At 37.0% G+C, this 19040-nt stretch overlaps 1 protein-coding gene across 4 annotated transcripts in view; it reads left to right on the top strand.

Moving 5' to 3' along the window:
* Positions 1–19040, top strand: part of NOL4 (nucleolar protein 4) — a 191900-nt gene that overhangs the window by 136760 nt on the left and 36100 nt on the right. For 3 of the 4 annotated variants that reach the window (XM_085052770.1, XM_085052769.1, XM_085052772.1), the window contains exons 7-8: positions 6637–6816; positions 7550–7741. In XM_085052770.1, coding sequence (XP_084908896.1) covers positions 6637–6816; positions 7550–7741 — 372 coding nt within the window. The remainder of the gene's footprint in view (positions 1–6636; positions 6817–7549; positions 7742–19040) is intronic. The other variant, XM_085052771.1, reaches the window with a different exon arrangement.

The raw sequence follows: 19040 nt of genomic DNA, 5'->3' as shown, positions 1-19040 counted from the left end.
TGTATTTGAGAATTCACAGTCTTTTCTGTAATGAGAAAAGAAGAGAGTAAAGCTCTACACGCGACAATATGAAAGTTTAAAGGGGCCATGAAAAAGGACAGCAACACTAAAGTCTACAAGGTAGAAAAAAATAGGATTTAAGAGAGGTTGTGGGGAAAAGTGGCTTATTAATGCAAAATGATAGAGTGTTGGACTTCTGTCTATAAAACCTGACAGAGAATTCCTTAGGATAATAGCTGAACCTAAGTGTTCCAGTTATGCCTCCTGCTTTCTGTTTGAATTGAGGAGAAAAAGATAAGAATGTTTTTATTCATGGTTTCAAGTCTTTCAACACCAAAATGGCATGTATACACCAAAAGTATTTTATGTTTTCTAATGTGTTATTATATTACATATATTACAGATGTAATGAAAAAAAACCCTGAACCCAAACACCACTACTTCCTGTGGGCAAGTACCCTGCTGTATGGAGAACTCACAGGTTGCACAGGGAAGAAGCTGAACTTTAACAATGCAATATTAATTTCAAATATATTTTTAAGGGAAAGATATAGGACATGAATTTTCCCTTAACCTTTCAGGCTTAACCTTTTAATTTTGTTTATATGTCAAATAAAAGGCATCCTTCTCACTCAGATCAGTTTACCAAAAACTAGTTTTACACATTTTTCAAAAACTTTGTCATATATAGTCAGTTAAAAATGTAAATGTGAAAATAATTAAGTTCCAATTTAATTGACAATTTTGGAAAAAAGGATCTTCAAAGCAATCAAACCCCTTGTCATCAGAATATTCCAATCCCTTTTTGTGTCATAGGAATAGTTGCTATAAAAATATGTATACACAATAGCACATGGGAAAATATACAGAAAAGTACACATAATTTGCAAGAGCAGTTGCTGAAATTGTAGACTTTTGTGTATTTAGTGGCAGAGAGGGAAATACTGAAATGTAGGAAAAAGAAGAAAGGGCTGGATGTAAACCTGGGGACAAGCAGAATTCTGTCAAGTTTAGAATATGATTTTATTTATTCATAAAAAAAATTAGTAACTTTTACAGATGGGAGATCTCTAGAAGAGAATTCTGTATAGCCAGTAGAGTGTTGTCATCTCTGCCAGCCTCCTGACTCCTTTGCTTTCCATGCAGCATGGAAACCTGTGCTTCTGTCTTGCCAAATCTTCAAATGTACAAATCTTTTTTGCTCACAGGAGTTCTGTGGTTTATAAGTGTCTAATGTAACAACCAGAAGAACTATAAACTATTCATCTAGATGTAAACCTCCCTAACTAAATGTAAATGCAAAATGTAATGTAAATGTGAAAAATGAAGCTTTGTTAAAAGAAAAAGAATTGCTACACTTCCTTCAGAGGCCTCTTTCCCTGAAAAGGGGTGTTTTGTTCCATGCTGTCATTTTTAAAGAGTCACAAAGACATGATTTTTCCAGTTTTTGGTCATTACAAATAATCACCCTCGGTAATTAGCTTTCTATCATGGAATAATTTTTGTTTGGGTAATTGAGTGCCGTCTTTGTATACTCACTGGGGTAGCCAAGAGTCTCTGCTGGGATGAGCCTCCTGCAATAAGTTAAAGTGGCATCATCCTCCAAACCTTGTCTGATGGCCATACACCAGTGTTGAAGCCCAGCAGATACTGGAGCACTATGGTAGACTTCATATTTTTAAATGTTATGGATTACTTCTGCTTTAGTTCTTGTAAAATAACAGCATGATTTCTGTTTGGAACTGTGGGGTTTCTGCACTGCTGTCTTTTGCATCTTTGGGCTATTCTTCTCCAAGTAAAGGGATAATGTTTTCTGCTGTAAGCATGCTAGAAATGAATAATACAATAAAGAAATATTTTTTTCATAGAAAGACCACAAATGGAATACATTTTGGAGTTTTGGGACTTGCTCTTTGAGAAGGTTTCAAACCAAATTGAAAACATCCAGAGCAGACCATTAAGAATGATTAGGAATCGGGAAAACATGAGTTTCCCAGTATAAATGAATTTATTCAGAAAAGAAGATTGAGGGGAGGGGACATGATAACAGATGTTGCAAAGAATCTTATAAAGAGGGAAGAGAATGCTCTCTTCTCCCAATGCCACACCTTTCCTCCATTGCAATCTGTGGTAGATATGTGAAAAAGAAATCGGCTTAGTACTATTTATGAACGTGAGAGGTTGGTGTTAAGAATGTTTTAATAATTTGGAAGATATTAAAACACTGGTGCAGGTTGTCTGGGGAATACTGGCATCTCTGTCACTGGAAGTCTTAAGATAATAACCAGACAAACAGTGGTCAGGATTGACCATCTGACCTTGTTCTGTGGCAGCAAGACAAAGTAGATGACACGGTGATGTCCTCCCAGGTCTTCTGTTGTATGATTTGACACCTTATGTCAGGTGAATGTTGTTGCTGACCTGTAATGTTTTTAAAAGGGGTTGATATTTCATGTCACAGCCTCCTAAAAACAGGATGTTAGGCATGATTCTTTAATTTTCATTTTAATAAAGCAGAAATGCCTAGTACTTATTACTGTAAGGAAAAGATTAATATAATGAGCTCAGAACCTTCAAAAAAGGGCAAGGACAAAGTGGTCAGATTATAACTGTCAAAATCTAAATATTTTTAAAACAACTTGATAATCATCTAAATGTTTGGGGAAGGCAATAATTTTGTCCTTAGCCTTGCCCTCATTTGTTCTCATTGAATAATGTCTTATTGCTGTCACTTGTCCAATCCTGATTTGTTAAGCACAAAGAGTCACCTGTGAAACATCTTATATATCCTAACGCTTCCACTCTGTTGTATCGCGGTCCGGGAGGGCGGCACAGGCCGGCTGCCCCCCGGACCGGGTCTCTGGTTCTTGTAAATCCCACCGGATGTGGGGCGAGCAGCCCCCGAGGTTCTGTGGCATGGCGGCAGTCTTCTAACCGCGTCAATTCAACAGGAATATCGTGATACGAAGGAAGGAACTGGACTCCATCTCTTTTCTGCTAGAGAGGTTTATTTTGGGGTAATGGGAAAAGGGGTGCAGGGAAGGAGAAAGGGGGGAGGACAGACAGGGCAGGTAGCATATCCTAGCAGCCCAGAGATGGAAGACCTCGAGCTGGTCCAGGCTCTGCCTTTTAAGGGGAAGGAGAGAGGGCAGGGGCTGGCTCTCTCTGAGCCAGTCCCAGGAGGACAAAGGGAAGATGGGCAGGAGGGTTACACACCAATAGGTTTTGAGGTACAGCAGAGCGTATTTCAAAATGAACCAATGGTATACAGAGCAGAGGAACAAAGGAGCACATGGAATCCTAAAACCCACGTTGCTACAATACTCCACCATTGCTTTAGTCTTCCATTGCTTTCAACAGAGATATGTATGCTCCTTCTATCTCTTCCATGTCATGTCCTTCTATCTCTTCCACTTTGCTGTCAGCACAAAGATTTGTCCTTTCAGGTGGTGAACTGGAGCCAAGAACTAATTCTGGTCTTGAGCAGTCTGGCAAATATTTTAAAAAATCAAATCCACGAACAAACAAACAAGTAAACCCAGAACATCTTAACAAGGATCCCTTCTTCAGTCTAGTTCACTACAGGACCATAAAATGATGTGCTCAGGAATCTGAACAAGCATATTTCTGTCTGTCAAAGGTGGGAGCAGCCTTTTGAAAGGACGGTGCAAGACCTAAAATCAGGAAGTGTGTACAAAGTACAAGTTGTCCTCTGCTGTCTCACTTCTTGTTCAACACTGCAGCTGCCTAATAGAATAGCAAAAGGAAATCCTTATTGGCTTTTGCACAGCTGCAGAGTCAACACATGTGAGAGAAATGTCTCTTCCTTCTCTGAATTGATATCCATCTGTGTAGAAATACAGAAAGGTAGAAATTTTGTTCTTAACTGAACTTTTGCAAACTCTTCCCTCAGTTTGCTGATGAAACAGCTCGGAGAAAGACACCTCTTTTTCCTGGTACTGTACACAGTGAATAAATATGGATTCCTGCCATGCAACTTTCTCAGACTCTTATTCCGTACAGTTCATTTAAGATGCTAAAGTTGTTGTTTAAATAAAAACTTTAGAGAAGACATTGGATAAGGCTCTCTATGCAATGCTTTCTTTAAAAAACAAACAAAACAAAACCAAAACAAAAAAAACCACCCAGGCCATTGCATTTTTGAGAGACGTAGTAAAGCCATTTTGGCCTGAATTTGTTTCCTTCACAAAAGGAAATCTCAATCCTGGTGCATAATTTATGATCTTGGCACCTAGCTGAAACATATGTACATACTGAAATCAGTTTTGCATCTGTTTAACTTTGTGCACATGAGTAGTCTAATTGGATTTAGTCTGATGAAACAACTCATGCGAGATCAAGTGTCTGCACAGCAAGGATTTCAGTCAGTAGGTTTCTTTAGGGCAGCAGCTTCTATGCTTTATGTAGTGCCTAGCACATGAAATGGCTTTTTGATTATCTCAAAGCCTTCGGCATGCTATATAGTTGTTGTGACAGGTGAAACAAAGAAGTACAGAAGAACAAGTCTTGCAGCATAGGTCAGATCTTCTACTGCGTAGCATTATACAATTGTAGCAATTAATTCATTGTAACTTTTTTTTTTTTTTTTTAAAAACATGTCTTCTGAGAATCTTTTCAGGATTAGGGAAGATCACTCTCACTCCTTTGTAAAAGGCTACCAGGCTGCAGCTGTTGGCCTTCTGGTATCCATTGACCAGGTTAAATACTGTTGCTTACATAAGCTAGACACTTTGATAAGATACAGCCACCACCTTCCTTAGGATGGAACCTGAAGTTATTTGACTGGGCAGCAATGTGGATACTCATAATCTTCACAGGACAGCGTATCGGTGTATCAAGAACTGGAGTTTTGTTTTTGCTGCTCTCTCAAGCCTTATCTTCCCCTGCCGTTTCACATCTGCCATCTTCCCATCTGACTTATCTGCCCATGCCATCTCCCATCTACCTGGCTAATTTCTTGTCCTATGAGAGGTGTTGCTGATCTTTCTACTGGTTGAAGCTGTTTTTATCCAGAAGCTGGCTTTTCTGTTTTCTTCTGACATTTTCTCATTCTTCCTACATTTGCTGTGAGGAATGGAGAGTGGTCTAGAGAGGGAAGAGACTCAGGGAAGGAGATGAGAGAGACTGCAAGTTCTGATATTAGGAGTATTAGGGATTCAAATGCGGAACTCCAGGGGATTGGTACTGGGACAATATAGCCTGGGGAGGATTTATAAAAAAGGAAGGCTTGGAATATGAGTACTCTTAAGGCAAGACAAGTGACTCTAAGACTGATGGTGTACAGAGAACCAATGTGAGATGGTAAAGAAAATAGGGAAAGGAGAAAAAGAAGCTGAAGTAAGAATATAAAGCAAAAAATGTACCTCATAGATGAATGGTTTTGGTGGTCTTTCCCATCTACCTCACTGTCCAGATTCATTCTGTGGTTGGCGAAATACCCTGACATAAAGACAATTTCAGGAAGCTCAGAATGTGATTCAAGGCATGCCATTTTAAGTATTTGAAATGTATTTTCAGTTGTGGATTTATGCTCCTGACTTTTGGTGACACTAAGGCAGGAGGCATCTAAAAAAAGGTATGTGTGAAATTTGTCATGTAGCACCTGATTCAGACGACGGAATGCTTTGAAGCAAGAGAGAAAAATAGTGAAATATTACAGCGTTAAAATACAGAAGTAAGATTTTGCTCTGAATTACCTAAATATGAATCTATTGGCTCTGGTGGAGATACTCTCTGATGCTTTCATGGGGCTGGGAAAAAGATTTGATCTTTAAGTTTTAAGTTGTAGAATGTTAAGTTGTAGAAAGCTTTTTGTTACTGATGACTTTTTATGGTCTGGAGCTTGAAGTGCATTCAATGGAAACAGGTAACTGAGGACTTGATATTACAAAGGAAAATGTACTGTATTAGCTTTTGGTAATTGGAAACTTTTTGGTGCTACAAGTGGATACACTTTATTGAGATGGTCATCAGTTTTATCCAACAAAATGAATTTCTGCTCAGGGGAAAGTTCCGGATGCTGATTTTCAAAGAGAAAATGGTTTTACTACATGATTCTCAGAGAACATTCAAAATGTAAACCTACACATCTCTAATTCATTCTGGGGTTTTGCAAGTGAAGCTAGACCATAATCTCTTTATTTTGAATAAATTCTTGCATCTCTTGATAATATTTAATATTCATTGCATGAATATCAATATTTCCTACTTGAATCCTCTATGCCTTGAAATGTTTAAATTTTAATTCTTTAGAGTTTTTTTCAAATCAACTATTCCTTATTTGCATCTTGACTAAAACAAAGTATTTGTAAGAAACTTTTGTAGGTAGTACTTAAACAAGGGTGTATGGCAAACATTTCATGTTAACTGTAATTACCATAGGTAATTAATCTGTTAATAGATTTACTGAATTTGCAGTTGGTCACATTTTTTAAAGCATTGAAATTAATATAATTGTGCATTGTTTGCTCTTGGAAGGATTAGGAGCACTTTATGATGAACTAAGGATAAAAAGAATTCATGGAATTCTTGAAATATTTATCAAGCATTTTTGATAAGTAAGACCTTATTTTTGCTGAGAATTTTTACAAGCATGTTCTTTTTCTCTATTTTCAGTCCCCGGCACATAGCTATTCGAGCTATGACTCTGGCAAGAATGAGAGTGTAGGCAGAGGTGCTGAAGATCTGTCTCTGAATCGAGGAGATGAGGATGAGGATGACCATGATGAGCAAGAAGATCCTGAGAAGGTTAATGAATCAGATGGGGTAGAAGCTGAGCGACTGAAAGCTTTTAACGTAAGCCCTCTTGCACTCACCTTGTTTACTTCTATTCTTTTTGCATTGTTGCTTTTGGGTAAGTCTGACAATATTTAAGGCACAATTATTTGCAGGATTTATTTCAATTATTATTTTAATGCACATTAAACTCTTGCCAACAGACGACAGATTGACTGTGTTTTATTTAGAATTTTGAGGCAGAGTACCATCTTTACCAGTGAGGAAAACAAAGCTTTGTTCTGTATGTGTGCATGTGTGCCCATGTGTGTGGATGTGCATGTTTGCCCATTGAATGGAAAGAGGCTGTAGCTAGTTTTGTCAGGAGACCATTCTGGTGGTCAGCTGTTCTCTATTGCTTTCCCAATGTATATAATTATGCATGAAAACACGAGCAATTGTTCAAACAAAGAAAATATGTGAGTCAGTTCAATAAAATGATTAGCAATCACAGCTTATTGTTAATAATGAAACTTAAGTAGTGCCTATTTTCACAATCTTTTCTGGTTTATCTCACAAGTTCTGTATCCTATAGACTATTCTTTTCTTGTCTATTTTTTTAAATCAGTCCCTCCCCCACCCCACCCCAAATAACCCTTTAAAGAACTGTTTGCTTAATATTTCTGGCTTCCCATTACAAAGCTCTTCAGTGGATAGAAAAAAATGTCTTCCTGTCAGTAATCAAGCCAGGAAGCTAGGAAGAGAAGAGAGCTGCCCTCCAAACCCATCTCCTCTGTCTCCCTCTTGCCAACAGATGTTTGTCAGGCTGTTTGTAGATGAAAACTTGGACCGAATGGTCCCAATCTCTAAGCAGCCCAAAGAAAAGATCCAGGCTATCATTGACTCATGCAGGCGACAATTCCCTGAGTATCAAGAGCGTGCCAGAAAACGCATACGTACTTACCTCAAGTCCTGCAGGCGGATGAAAAGAAGTGGTTTTGAGATGGTGAGTTTTGACTTAAAACCCAGCCCTAGTATCCATCAAAACCCCATATGTAAATCCATGGCACTATTTTGTTTTCATCTTAGCGTCTTTATTTTTTTGTTTGGTTTTTTTTTTTTTTTGGTAATACCAGGTCAGAGATTTTTTTCTTCCCTCCTTCATTCTTCCTGAATTTATTCCCCGTGATTTAAAAGTGCTATAAGACACTAGAGTTCACAAAATGAACTAATATGGATCTATAGGAAAAGAAGAACAAAGCAAGGCATAAGGAGGGAAACTGAACTAGGGACTACATAGTGACGTATTTCTTACTTTAAGTTACAGTTACAGATTTTTGCCTGGAAAATTCTTGCAGTAAGATGGATTTTTCTCTAAAATGCCTCTGCTAACTGGATTCCAGTGAGCTCTGTAAGATTGATCCTGCTAGTGAAAGGCTATACTCAAGAAAATGCCCAGTGTAGTAACATCATAGTGGCAATGGCTTTGGCTTTGGGTGTTTTGTTGTACACCTCAGCCTATTACTTATCAGTGAAAGTTACTCCTTTGAAATCTTCTAGTTGATATATAGGTGTGAAAAACATATTTAGCAGTCATAAAATAAAGACATCAAACTTACAATTTGAGCATCCCAATGGTTTAGTAATTATAATTGAACCGAATATCATGGAAATTACAGTGGTATACAACTGACAATGTTTTCAGACATTGATATTTTAACATTATTCAATAGCACAAAAATGGGTAAATAAAGTCTTCTCACCAATTGGCAGCTTCATTATTTCTAGAAGATGTTTGTATTTCCAAAATAAAGGAAAGTCAGAAAAACTAGATAGCTACACACCTTCTGTTTAATGTGTCTTAGCTCTCTCTCTGGCCTTTAGATGACAACAAAATCACCTCATTGTTGCAAATAGATATCATTAGTGATTAAACATACCATTTTTTTTTTAATGAGTCATCTGCAAACCCATCGATTACATCAAAAATTATTGGAGATGGTTGAATTTTACTGTTTTTCTCTTTCTCTCTATCTTTCTCTTTCCTGCAGTTTCTGCAGAATATTTATGAGTACCATATGTTGTTTAAGATGGTAGCTGACAGTTTTAAGAACAAAATATCAGGCTTATTTGTAGGGTAAGACCACTATTTAATAACACAAAAAGCGAAGACAGAAACTAAATTTTTGTGTGTGTTTGGGATTGTAATCAATTGCATGGTTTTATTATTTGAAACATTGGGATAACAGTGTTTAAAGAGCAATGGAAGCTCAGATGAAGAAAGACAGGTAGAATAAAGGACATCTGTACAGATAGAAGTGCCAGAGATTGCTTGGTGGTTTACATGACAACTCATTTTGCCCTTCAAAACAACAACAACAAAAGGACAAATAAAAAATAAATATTTCCTACAATTTTCTAAGTAGCATTAAATTGAATCTACTCACTCTGTCTGACAATAATTCAGCAACATCGAGTTCAGATTTCATGAAGCCAAGTATTCTATTTTGCTGGACTTTCAACTGAAAATACTTACAAAATTAGCCAATGCTAGCAGGTCTCCTCACTGTTCCAGTTTATGGCCTTATTACTGTCATTATTCACCCTGATGAGTAGTTATATAAACTGGCTCATTTTTGTCATCTGAAAGACTTGTGCAATATGAACAAGGGGCTACAGTCTGACCCATAAGAGCTGGGTTGGCTTGACTTCAGTGCACATTTGCAAATGTTACTTTCATATGAATAAAGGTTGCAGGATCAAATTTATTCCTGGGAGGGGAAAAGGAGCAGAGATTACCAGGAATATGATTCAAATAGGCAATCTTTATAGTTCAGAAATATTTCCTGGTTTTATAATATTTCATGACAATTTATGATGGGCTTTATTTCTTTTTAAACAAACAAATTACCCTCTAAAACATTGACTTTTTTGCCCATGAATGGAAGTGACAAGGCCCTGGAACTCTTGCCAAAGACTGCAGCCCTCTTGAGCCTGAAGGGATATATGTCCTGTGTCCCTCTCTGCAGGTAGAAACATGAGCCAAAGACTATCCAAAGTCTCTGGAGGAGCTCCTATCAACTTCCTAAGAGAATAAGTAGCATTTTATATGTATGCCTTGAATAGTTCTGAAATTTAATATGTATCCCTTTGGGTTTTAAAATAATTTTGTGATTTCTAAGTTATTGTACCATCATCTCTTTATTATAGGCATTTTTTAAAAATGCTACCATGGACAGAGGTATTTGACTGCTTGATTGTTTTAAATGTACTTACCATTTTGATAATGGAGAAGAAACACTTTTTCTGGATAATAACATTTGTTCAAAACAATCATGAAGGGACACGATGGTGTTGTTTTGAATAAGAGGCTACTCTCAAACACAGCAAACCAGAATAATCATCTGCTCAACAGCAATACCAATACCACTGTTGTATTAAATACCATGTCAGATAATAATCTCTGCAGGAGATGTCTTTTGCTATGGACATATTAAATACAAGTGGTTTTTTCTTTTTTGTTCACGTTCAAAATGCTTCGTTTTGAGCCTCTAGTTGTATAAGAAAAAGAGAATATTCTCTTTTATGGCGTATGACAGTTTGGACTGTGTGTGGAACTGTGCAGCTATGTGCAGCGTCATACTGTAAAGTGAAGAGAAAATGTAAACACTATGTTAAATTAGTGTAAAACTGTATGGTAAAGATGAAAAAGCATGCCTGGAGCCTGATTCTGTCAGTTATTTGCCATCTGTAATCCCGACAGTTCTTGCTGCATAACAGGCCAGTTCTAGCTTTGAGGCAAGAAAAAAGGCTCAGTCTCATGAGTGTTCATATTGTTAATTAACATGATTCTTAGTATCATAATGTTTAACAGATTACGTATAGTTATTCTGCTTCCACTTATGACAGATAGTTGTCTGTGGACTCCAAGGCAGCTTGCATAGCTTCTTGTTACAAGTATGCCTTTGAGTAGTTCCCTTTCTACATTCGAAATGCTTTGCCCAATTTACTGTTCAGCTTGTAATTGTTCAGTTTTCATTCTGACCCAAGTATATACCTCAGTAAGGAACTCAGTTTTTCTCAGGAATCATAAGATGGTTTTTCTCCTCCCATTGTCTCTTGCTAATGGACTGTTGAGAATGTTCTCTTACTAAATTCTATGATCTTGCTCAGAATCTTTCATTTGGAGGGAAATCTGTCAAGTGCTGAAATCACTGGCTTTTTGGATGGAATTTCTAGATTGTTCTCCTACCTGCATTGTTCTGTATTGCTTTAAGAACTTAAAGTTCTCTATGTTCTTAAAGAAATGATTTATTTTTCTCTTCATTAGCTGATAAAGAAAAGAAAAAAAAAATACTTCATTGTTCCTAAGGACTGATATCAATGAGAATCCCTGTGTATACATTAGGTGTTTTGTGACCTCTAAAGGCTATGCAAGAGGAATTTTCTCCCTGAAATAGTCAAATGGCCTGTTTCACTAGTGTTTCTAAATCCCGTGTTTAGACTTGTCCCAGCCTCTGTAATAGAGAACTGCTAATTAAAAAGAGACAGTAGACAGCTGCTGGAGATCTGTGGTATGCATTTATTTAGTTACAGTCCAAAAAAACATTTAGATGCTAGAAATATTCAAATCAGGTTGAACTGACTTATTAGTTACATTTTCTTACTACTCTCTTCTTCCTCCTGTCTTCATGATCTCCTATGATGTCTCACTGCATTCAGTTTGAAATCACATCTTATAGTATCTCTCTCAGAGATGTGCCATTTTTCTGCGAGTGTCCTAATGCAAGAGCAAGATTTTAAACTCTCATTCACAAAGAGATTCTTCATTTTTCTTAAGAAAAAGAAACCCTCCCTCTAAGTACTACTGTAAAACAAAACGATAGTATCAAAGAGCAAAGTGTTCTGTGTTGGAGAGGAAAAACTAGTCATAAATGCTTTTCATTGTCCAAAGGCAAGTTTGGATGTGTCAGAGAAGAGTCACACTATGCCTAAAGACAGTTCCTCATTTAGATCCCAGTGTTTATCCCAGCTCCTTCTGCCCAATTGCCACCTTCAAGAACAAATAACTAAGCTCTGTATCTTTCACTGCTACTGCCACTTGGTTGTGCCAGTTGGCTGTAAGAGGTGTTTTAACAATTTGTGACTGTGCTCATGTTGATCGAGGTGTTTTGAATGAGTATATTGGCTTGTAATGCATCTGTATTGAGATTGAACAACGATGGTGGGGACTGCTTTCCAGTAGTGGGGATGTTTTCTGAAATCTGCCTCATTAAGATTACTTGGAATGGGTGTCTAGGTTCTGCTTTCAAGTTTTAGTTTTAGAGAGAGAGAGCTTTTGTTATTTACTGAATTTAGTGCTGAAAAGTCCAGCTGCCCTTGCAGTCACATGGATTTTCAGTCCTCCAGGCTTTTATGTCTGGAAAGGTCATGAGCATTTTCAGGAAAAGGAAGATCTGTGGGTTTAGGGATGCATATCTAATTGATTAACAAGCTGGGAAGCATTAAGAAAATAATCACAAGAACAGTTACATGAAGTTCTACAAATTCTAACAGAGTTGTTCCTCTGTACTATACCTCAAACTCTGTTAATTGGGCACTTTTGCTTTCCAAGCATCTCGACCTTGTTTGACAGTGCTTAACTTACTTAAGTGTGATAAACAACTTGGTTGAAAAAGGGCAAAACTACTCTCTGAAAAACTTTGACTTTTACCATTAGTTCTCATATATTCTTGAAAAAATATTGTAGAAAGAGATTTTCTAAGGCTCTTAGATGTGTTGTTTTTTTTTTCACCACAGAACAGTTAAGCAAATACTTGTGTGATTTTTAAGAACTTCCTCCTAAATCTGCCTCAGATAGCTGAGTATAGACAATTTTGGAAAAGTGAGCAGTGGAAGAAGTAACACTTCTTCCATTAACCTTGCAAAATATGAAGAAGTTAGCTTTAAAAAAGGCATGATATTTGGAAAAAGAATTGATACTAAAAGTTAAAAATACTTGCCAACCTGACAGCACTTAGTCTTCTACACCCTGTTAGAGGGGAAAATATAGGAATGCAATTTTGACATTTGTTTAAATTTTTCGTTGAATTTAGAATAAAAGTAATCCCCTCTGAAATGGCAATTAGTTCTGATGTAGAACAAAATCCTCCTTTTTATTGAAAAAAGGTATAGGGTAAAAAAACCATTTAACTGACTGCTTTAGACAAAATACTTCATTTTTACATAAATAAAGCCAGATGGATATTCTTGCTGTTGTTCACATAAGTAATTTAAAGTTTCCACTAGCCCTGCTGTAATTGCTCACTTAAATAGCCAGACCAGGACTTGATCCCACATGTAGGCATAGCAGCAGCAACAGCAGCATGGTGGTTGATTGGAAAGAGTAATTCGCTTAACTTTTAGACAGGAATGTGGCTATGTTAAGATATATATGGATTTATTTGGGTGCCATCATAATCAAGGTTCAACACACAATGTTTGAATTCAATGTATTTCAAAGCTGAAAACTTTTAAAAGTGATTTGAACATCACTAGGTGTTTCAAAAAGCCTCTTCTGCCCTTTAAGAACATATTTACAGTTATTTAAATGAATCCTTTAGTAGGTGTTACGATTGGGTATTAATCACAAGACTGCAAGACTGAGCAAAATATATCAGGCCCCAGACTGAAATGCAGGGCTACAAGCATTAAAATGCCAGTCCAGTTGTTCATATTTCCCTATTTTGTATTAACAATTCACAGAATCACAGAATTACAAAAAGGTTTGGGTTGGAAGAGACCTTAGAGTTCATCTTGTTCCAACCCTCCTTCCATGGGCAGGGACACCTTCCACTAGAGGAGGTTGCTCAAAGCCCCATCCAATCTGGTCTTGAACACTTGCAGGAATCAGGAATGGAGTGTCCACAGCTTCTCTGGGCAATCCAATCCAGTGCCTCACCACCCTCACAGTAAGGAATTTATTCCCAGTATCTAATCTAAATCTACCCTCTTCCAGCTTGAGACCACTAGAAAAGTACATCCAATATAGTGCAGTATTGTGTTTCATTCAGTGTTTAAATTCAAAAATACCCTGTGGAAGAGTTTCTGAGTCCATCGTAACTGTGCTGTGTAGGACAGTTCTGCCATACATTTCACTGCATTGTGCTAATTAGAAGCTCTTATTTGGAGGCAATGTGTTCCCTGTCTTGTAAAGTATTTTGCATGTTTTCTATGAAAAAATGCTGTTTAGATATTGCATAGTGTTATAAATATATTCGGCATTTTAAGACATCGTGTTAGATCTTAATTTATTATGAAAGAGTTGTCGCATATTTGCAATATTTCACTTTGGAAATGAACTAGTCTTGCAATACCTGAAGAAAAACTGACATGCAGGAGAGCACTAGGGACTATCTAGTTTTTGGGAGCCCAAAATTCAAGGAAGTGCTTAGTGGTACCTCTGGAAAACCTCAGGTACTGTCAGTGAGGAATCTTAGGTGTTAGTCTTCACTTTTGGATGCCCAATCACTTTGGAAAATTTTAAACATTTTTTTTTCAAGTTTGAGTAGTAGTTAAAATATTTCCTCATTCTCACATTTGTATCAGAATCTATATATTTTCTCCCAAGTAGCAAGCAATAAGAGTAGGGCAAATGGTCTCACCTTGTGCCAGGTCAGGTTTAGATTGGCTGTTAGGAAAAATTTCTTCATCCAAAGGTGAAGCATTGGAACAGGCTGTCCAGGGAAGTGGTGGAGTTATTATCCCTAGAGGTATTTAAAAGAAGTGTGGATGTGGCACTTGGCGACATCTTTTAGTGGTGGAGTTGTCAGTTGTCAGTCCAGTTGTCAGTGGACTCAGTGACCTTACAGGTCTTTTCCAACCTAAATAATTCTGTGATTCTGTGATTTATATTAGGGTCTCTATGAACAAAATTAAGTAGCTTGCATATTTATGTGTTTGCAGCTGTCTTACCCTGAAAGATATAATTTTCAGTATTAATTTACCTAAACTAGAAGATAATATTTATGCACACATCAGCTTATAGCGTTTGGCATTTCAGCAGGTGTACATGTGTGCACATTACCTGACTAAACAGATAGCTGTATTTTTTCAGAACTGAGTCAGACCAATGTAACGTGTAAAAGCATGTAGATCAAACTTCTGTAGGACAACTTTGGCCTTTATTTATACTGGATCTCATAAAAATGCCAAAGTAGTAACTTTAGAGATAATAGATTTCTAACCACGGGTGGACAGCATTCACAGTAAATTGCAAAATTCTTTTTACTGAATATACTGCTCCTAGTGGTTTAGACTGAAATACCATCTGGTAACTATTATAGCAATAATTGGTAAATTTATGCCAAAAATGTACATTTAAAATTAAAACATAGAATTTTTTTTTAAATTCCATTTAGAAATACAGAAATCGTGTGAATATGCCAAAAGAGGTATGTAGTGTTTCACATAAAGATACTTCAAAGGCACCTCACTTTAAACAGAAAACTTGATGATACTGCATACAGTTTTTGTAGTGAAAATGTGTATTTTACAGCATATTGAACATGCTAGTCTCCTCTTTGTTAAGGAGTCTGAGATAATACCAAGAGAGTTAATTTCTAGAGGAACTGGGCCAAGGATTTCTGATTTCAACTATTTAAAAATGAGCAACCTTGCAGGACTACTCTGTAACTCCAGAAAGGCTTGTTGTAAGATGCTTTGATTGTTGAGAGCCAGATTTAAAGACCAGCAGAGTCATGGAAGGGTCTTCATTAGGTTTAACATATTGTAAAGCAAAACATCAGTTATTAGATTAGAATGAAGTATTGACTAATTTGAATTTCCATTAAGCAGCCTACAAAACTGTACCTGTTGATGATTTATAAACTCTTCAAAAAGAGAAAAAGGGATGAGTGTAGAAAAACTTCAAATCAATTTGAACAAAAATTATTTCTCATAAGACCATGCAAAAGTGCATGTCCAGTAAGATGGTTAAGTGTGCATGTTGCTTTGTTGTCATTGTCATCATCTGCAGGCTCTGTGGTGTTCTCAAAAGACAGTTTCAAATATGAGAGGATTGAAGGTGGTTGGTCATCTCCCATGGGTTACTGAGGGGATTCCAACCACTTCCTAAATGTCAGTTACTTCAAAAGTTGTTGTAAACAGAAACATCCCTGTGCACGTGCAATCTGTCAGGTTTTCCTTACATCATTTGTCAAAATGCTCTTCACCTACTCGTGTTAGAGGCTGAATGTTGGTTGTGCATCAGCTGAGGAGATGTAAAAAACCAAAACCGGATGTGTGTTCGAAATGTGACTCCTGCTTTAGTGCAGTCACAAGCAGTATCATGTTTCCAAGTAAATACAAAGCAATTCTGTGTACTGCTGCTGTGTGATGGACGTACAGGCTCCTCAGAAAGACTGTATTACACTATTCACCAGATTCCTTCTAAGTTTTATTCATCCCTTCACCTGAGTGTTACTAAAAAATTTGCACATGCATCTTTTCTACCTGTCATTGGTTCAAAATGACAAAAATGTTGTCCTGCCTTGTGATTTACTACTTTTGGTAGACTAAAGTTTACAGGATTTCTTCTTTTCTGTTGTTTTACACATGAGTAGTTCCAGAATAGTTATTTCCTGCTTTACATCACTGTGAAGTGAGAGAAATACCAGACTGGGGCTGTGAATGTTATGCACCAAACAACACTAGGTGCGTTCTAAACCAACTGAAGCTGGTTGGGAATGTTTTGACACTGCTTTTAAAATTTATTTTTCCTTTAAGAATTGTTAGTTTGTCAAGGTTTTCTGTTTTTACATACTACCATTAAATGAAACTGGATTTTCTGCTGGTTCAGTGGGCAGATTGTGGATCCAGGGATTGTGGGGACAGCCTGAGAGCCTTTGGAAAAAAGATCTCCTTGGCTCCCATATTTCCTTCTATAGCTCCAAACATGTAGGAACAGGCACTCAGGTCTCAGCTCTGCAGAGGGCAGCCTGGGAACCTAAAAAATGAGGTTTTGGCTGAGATCTGCAGGTTCCTTTCTGCAAAATTGAATGATACTACTTTTGCCATGTTTTCCAAGGCCTTTGAGTCTCATCCTCAGACTGGGAGTTGAGAGATGTTCAGAACCCAATGGGGATGTTTGAGCTTCTTACAGAACTTGTTTTACAGCTGCAGTTATGAGAGAGATCATGAATAATCAGAAGAAGAGAGGAAAAGGAAGCTAAGCTAAGCCAAAAAGGGGCCTCTGAGTTTAGAAGATGGAGATATTAAATCAGTTTATCTAAAAACAGTTTTTTAGTAGTTATTTCCAAGTAATTTTTCCTCTCAGGCAAGGCTTTTCAAAATTGATCTTTTGACATTCTACAGATACGGAATTTCGCAAAAGAAAAAAAATCTCCTTTTTAAGACCTCTGCTCCTAGTGACAGAGGACAGTATTCATCTTCTGCATCAATGCCAGACTAGTGTTCTGTTGATAGAGCCTGAACCTTGATCAGATGATTTTTCTCCTGTGCTTTATTGGAGTTCTTTACTTCCCAGGTGACTGAGCCATGGATTCATCACATTTTCCCTGAGGTTGACTCTAGATAGTTCTTGACATGAACATATCAACAGCCATCTACAGTGATGAGAGAGAGAAATTATGGGTTAACATGTATTTCGAGAGGAAGATAGTCCATTACCCAGAGATTTCTGCTTTTTTGCAGGTGCTAACTTGAGTTCAATATTTCAATAGTGAGCACATGATCACTGCGCTCCTTTTCAGAGAAAAGATAACTGTTTGATTTTTATCATAACACTTTAATCTTTGTTTTATAAAACTTCAATAAACCTATCCTGTCCAATAAACAAATAAACTAGGGTAACTGGTGTTCATTTTACTTTATGGTCAGAACATTAATTTTTTTGGCTCATATATCACCTTCTAAAAATCCACTGATGTATAGGTTTAGTTACAGGTTTAGTGAAAGACATGAGCTGGAGGAATTAACCAGGTGTTTGCTCACCATTTCTGAAGAACAACATTGTTCTTCAAATTCAAACAGTTGACCACTGTTACAGGACCACACTGAGACTTCTATGCAACCAACATAGTCAGTGCACCTTGAACGACATAAACCAGTGGCATGTACAAGGGTACATGGCCACCAAATACAGACAGGGATCTAGTGTGACGTGTAACAAATTCAGAGTAACATCACCATTCGAGGGAGGCAGAAGAATAAATACAATGCTTTGTCAGTGAAAACTTTCTGCAAAGGTTATTTACTTCGTCCTCTGGAGCTCTGAGTAAGGTGACTGCTAGTACTGCATGTAACGTTAACTTCTGTCATGACACCAGGGTTTACATCAGTGTTCCTCATTTCTTAGACTGAATTCTTTTCAAAATGGGAAACAAGTTCAATAGTTTGTTCTGTCAAATCAATGCAAATATAATTTATTGCAGTATTGCAGCTTCTGGTTGTCTTTCTTACATTGCTGTTATGCTGATGCCAGAGAGCTTGTTCTCATGTAAGTGGGAGAAATAAGCCTATTGCACTTGTGAGGAAGACCCATAAATCCCTGTCTATTTCTGAAAGCTAGTTCAGCTTCTGGTCTCAGACAGACTGTGGTCCCATGCTTTTGAGAAAGTAGAGTGTCAGATTAAAAATTGGCATTCTGCTGAGTATATCCAAAGTCAATAAATGGACTTTAATTTTTAAAGACAAAAATATTATACTGATAATGGCTGGCTCCTCAGTTTCTGGAATGTTATGAAAATCATAAAATCAGTTGACATTATATAAAAATTAATCTCTTCTAAGGTTGTCTAGGAACTGAATGCGAATACCTTCAAAATTTGCTTCCAAAATTCAATGATGTTTCATGGCAGATTCACAACTATGTTTTCAGGAGTAAGAAAGTAAAACTCTTAATAAAAAAAAAAAAAGGCAAGCATAAAACCATACCCAACCCCCCTCTAACATGGCCACTTCCTCAGTAGGTAAAAGTTTAAAAAATTACATATTAAATGTAAATTTGAGTTCAGTAAAGCTTTGGAAATTTGTGTAAGCTCAGAACCAGGCTCAGTAAGTTGTAGTCTCTGTAATGGGCTTATACGTATGTCAGTATCTCTGTTATTATCCCCACTTTGCTTATTTTCTTGGTATATCTTTGTATATTAATGAAGAAGATTATGATGAGCTTCATCTTTCAGAAATATTGTTTTGTATGTAGTCAGGAAAAAAGTTATGTACATATTCTTCCTAATGAAATGGTAGGCAGGATCATTGTGGAGGCCATAACCAACAATGACGCTAAAAACATTTTATCATTCCCT

Source organism: Lichenostomus cassidix, chromosome 2 (assembly GCF_008360975.1).
Source record: "Lichenostomus cassidix isolate B80296 chromosome 2, HeHo_3.0, whole genome shotgun sequence".
NCBI classification, from domain to species: domain Eukaryota; kingdom Metazoa; phylum Chordata; class Aves; order Passeriformes; family Meliphagidae; genus Lichenostomus; species Lichenostomus cassidix.
Note: the sequence above shows the minus strand (reverse complement) of the source record. Positions and strands in the feature narration are given on the sequence as shown.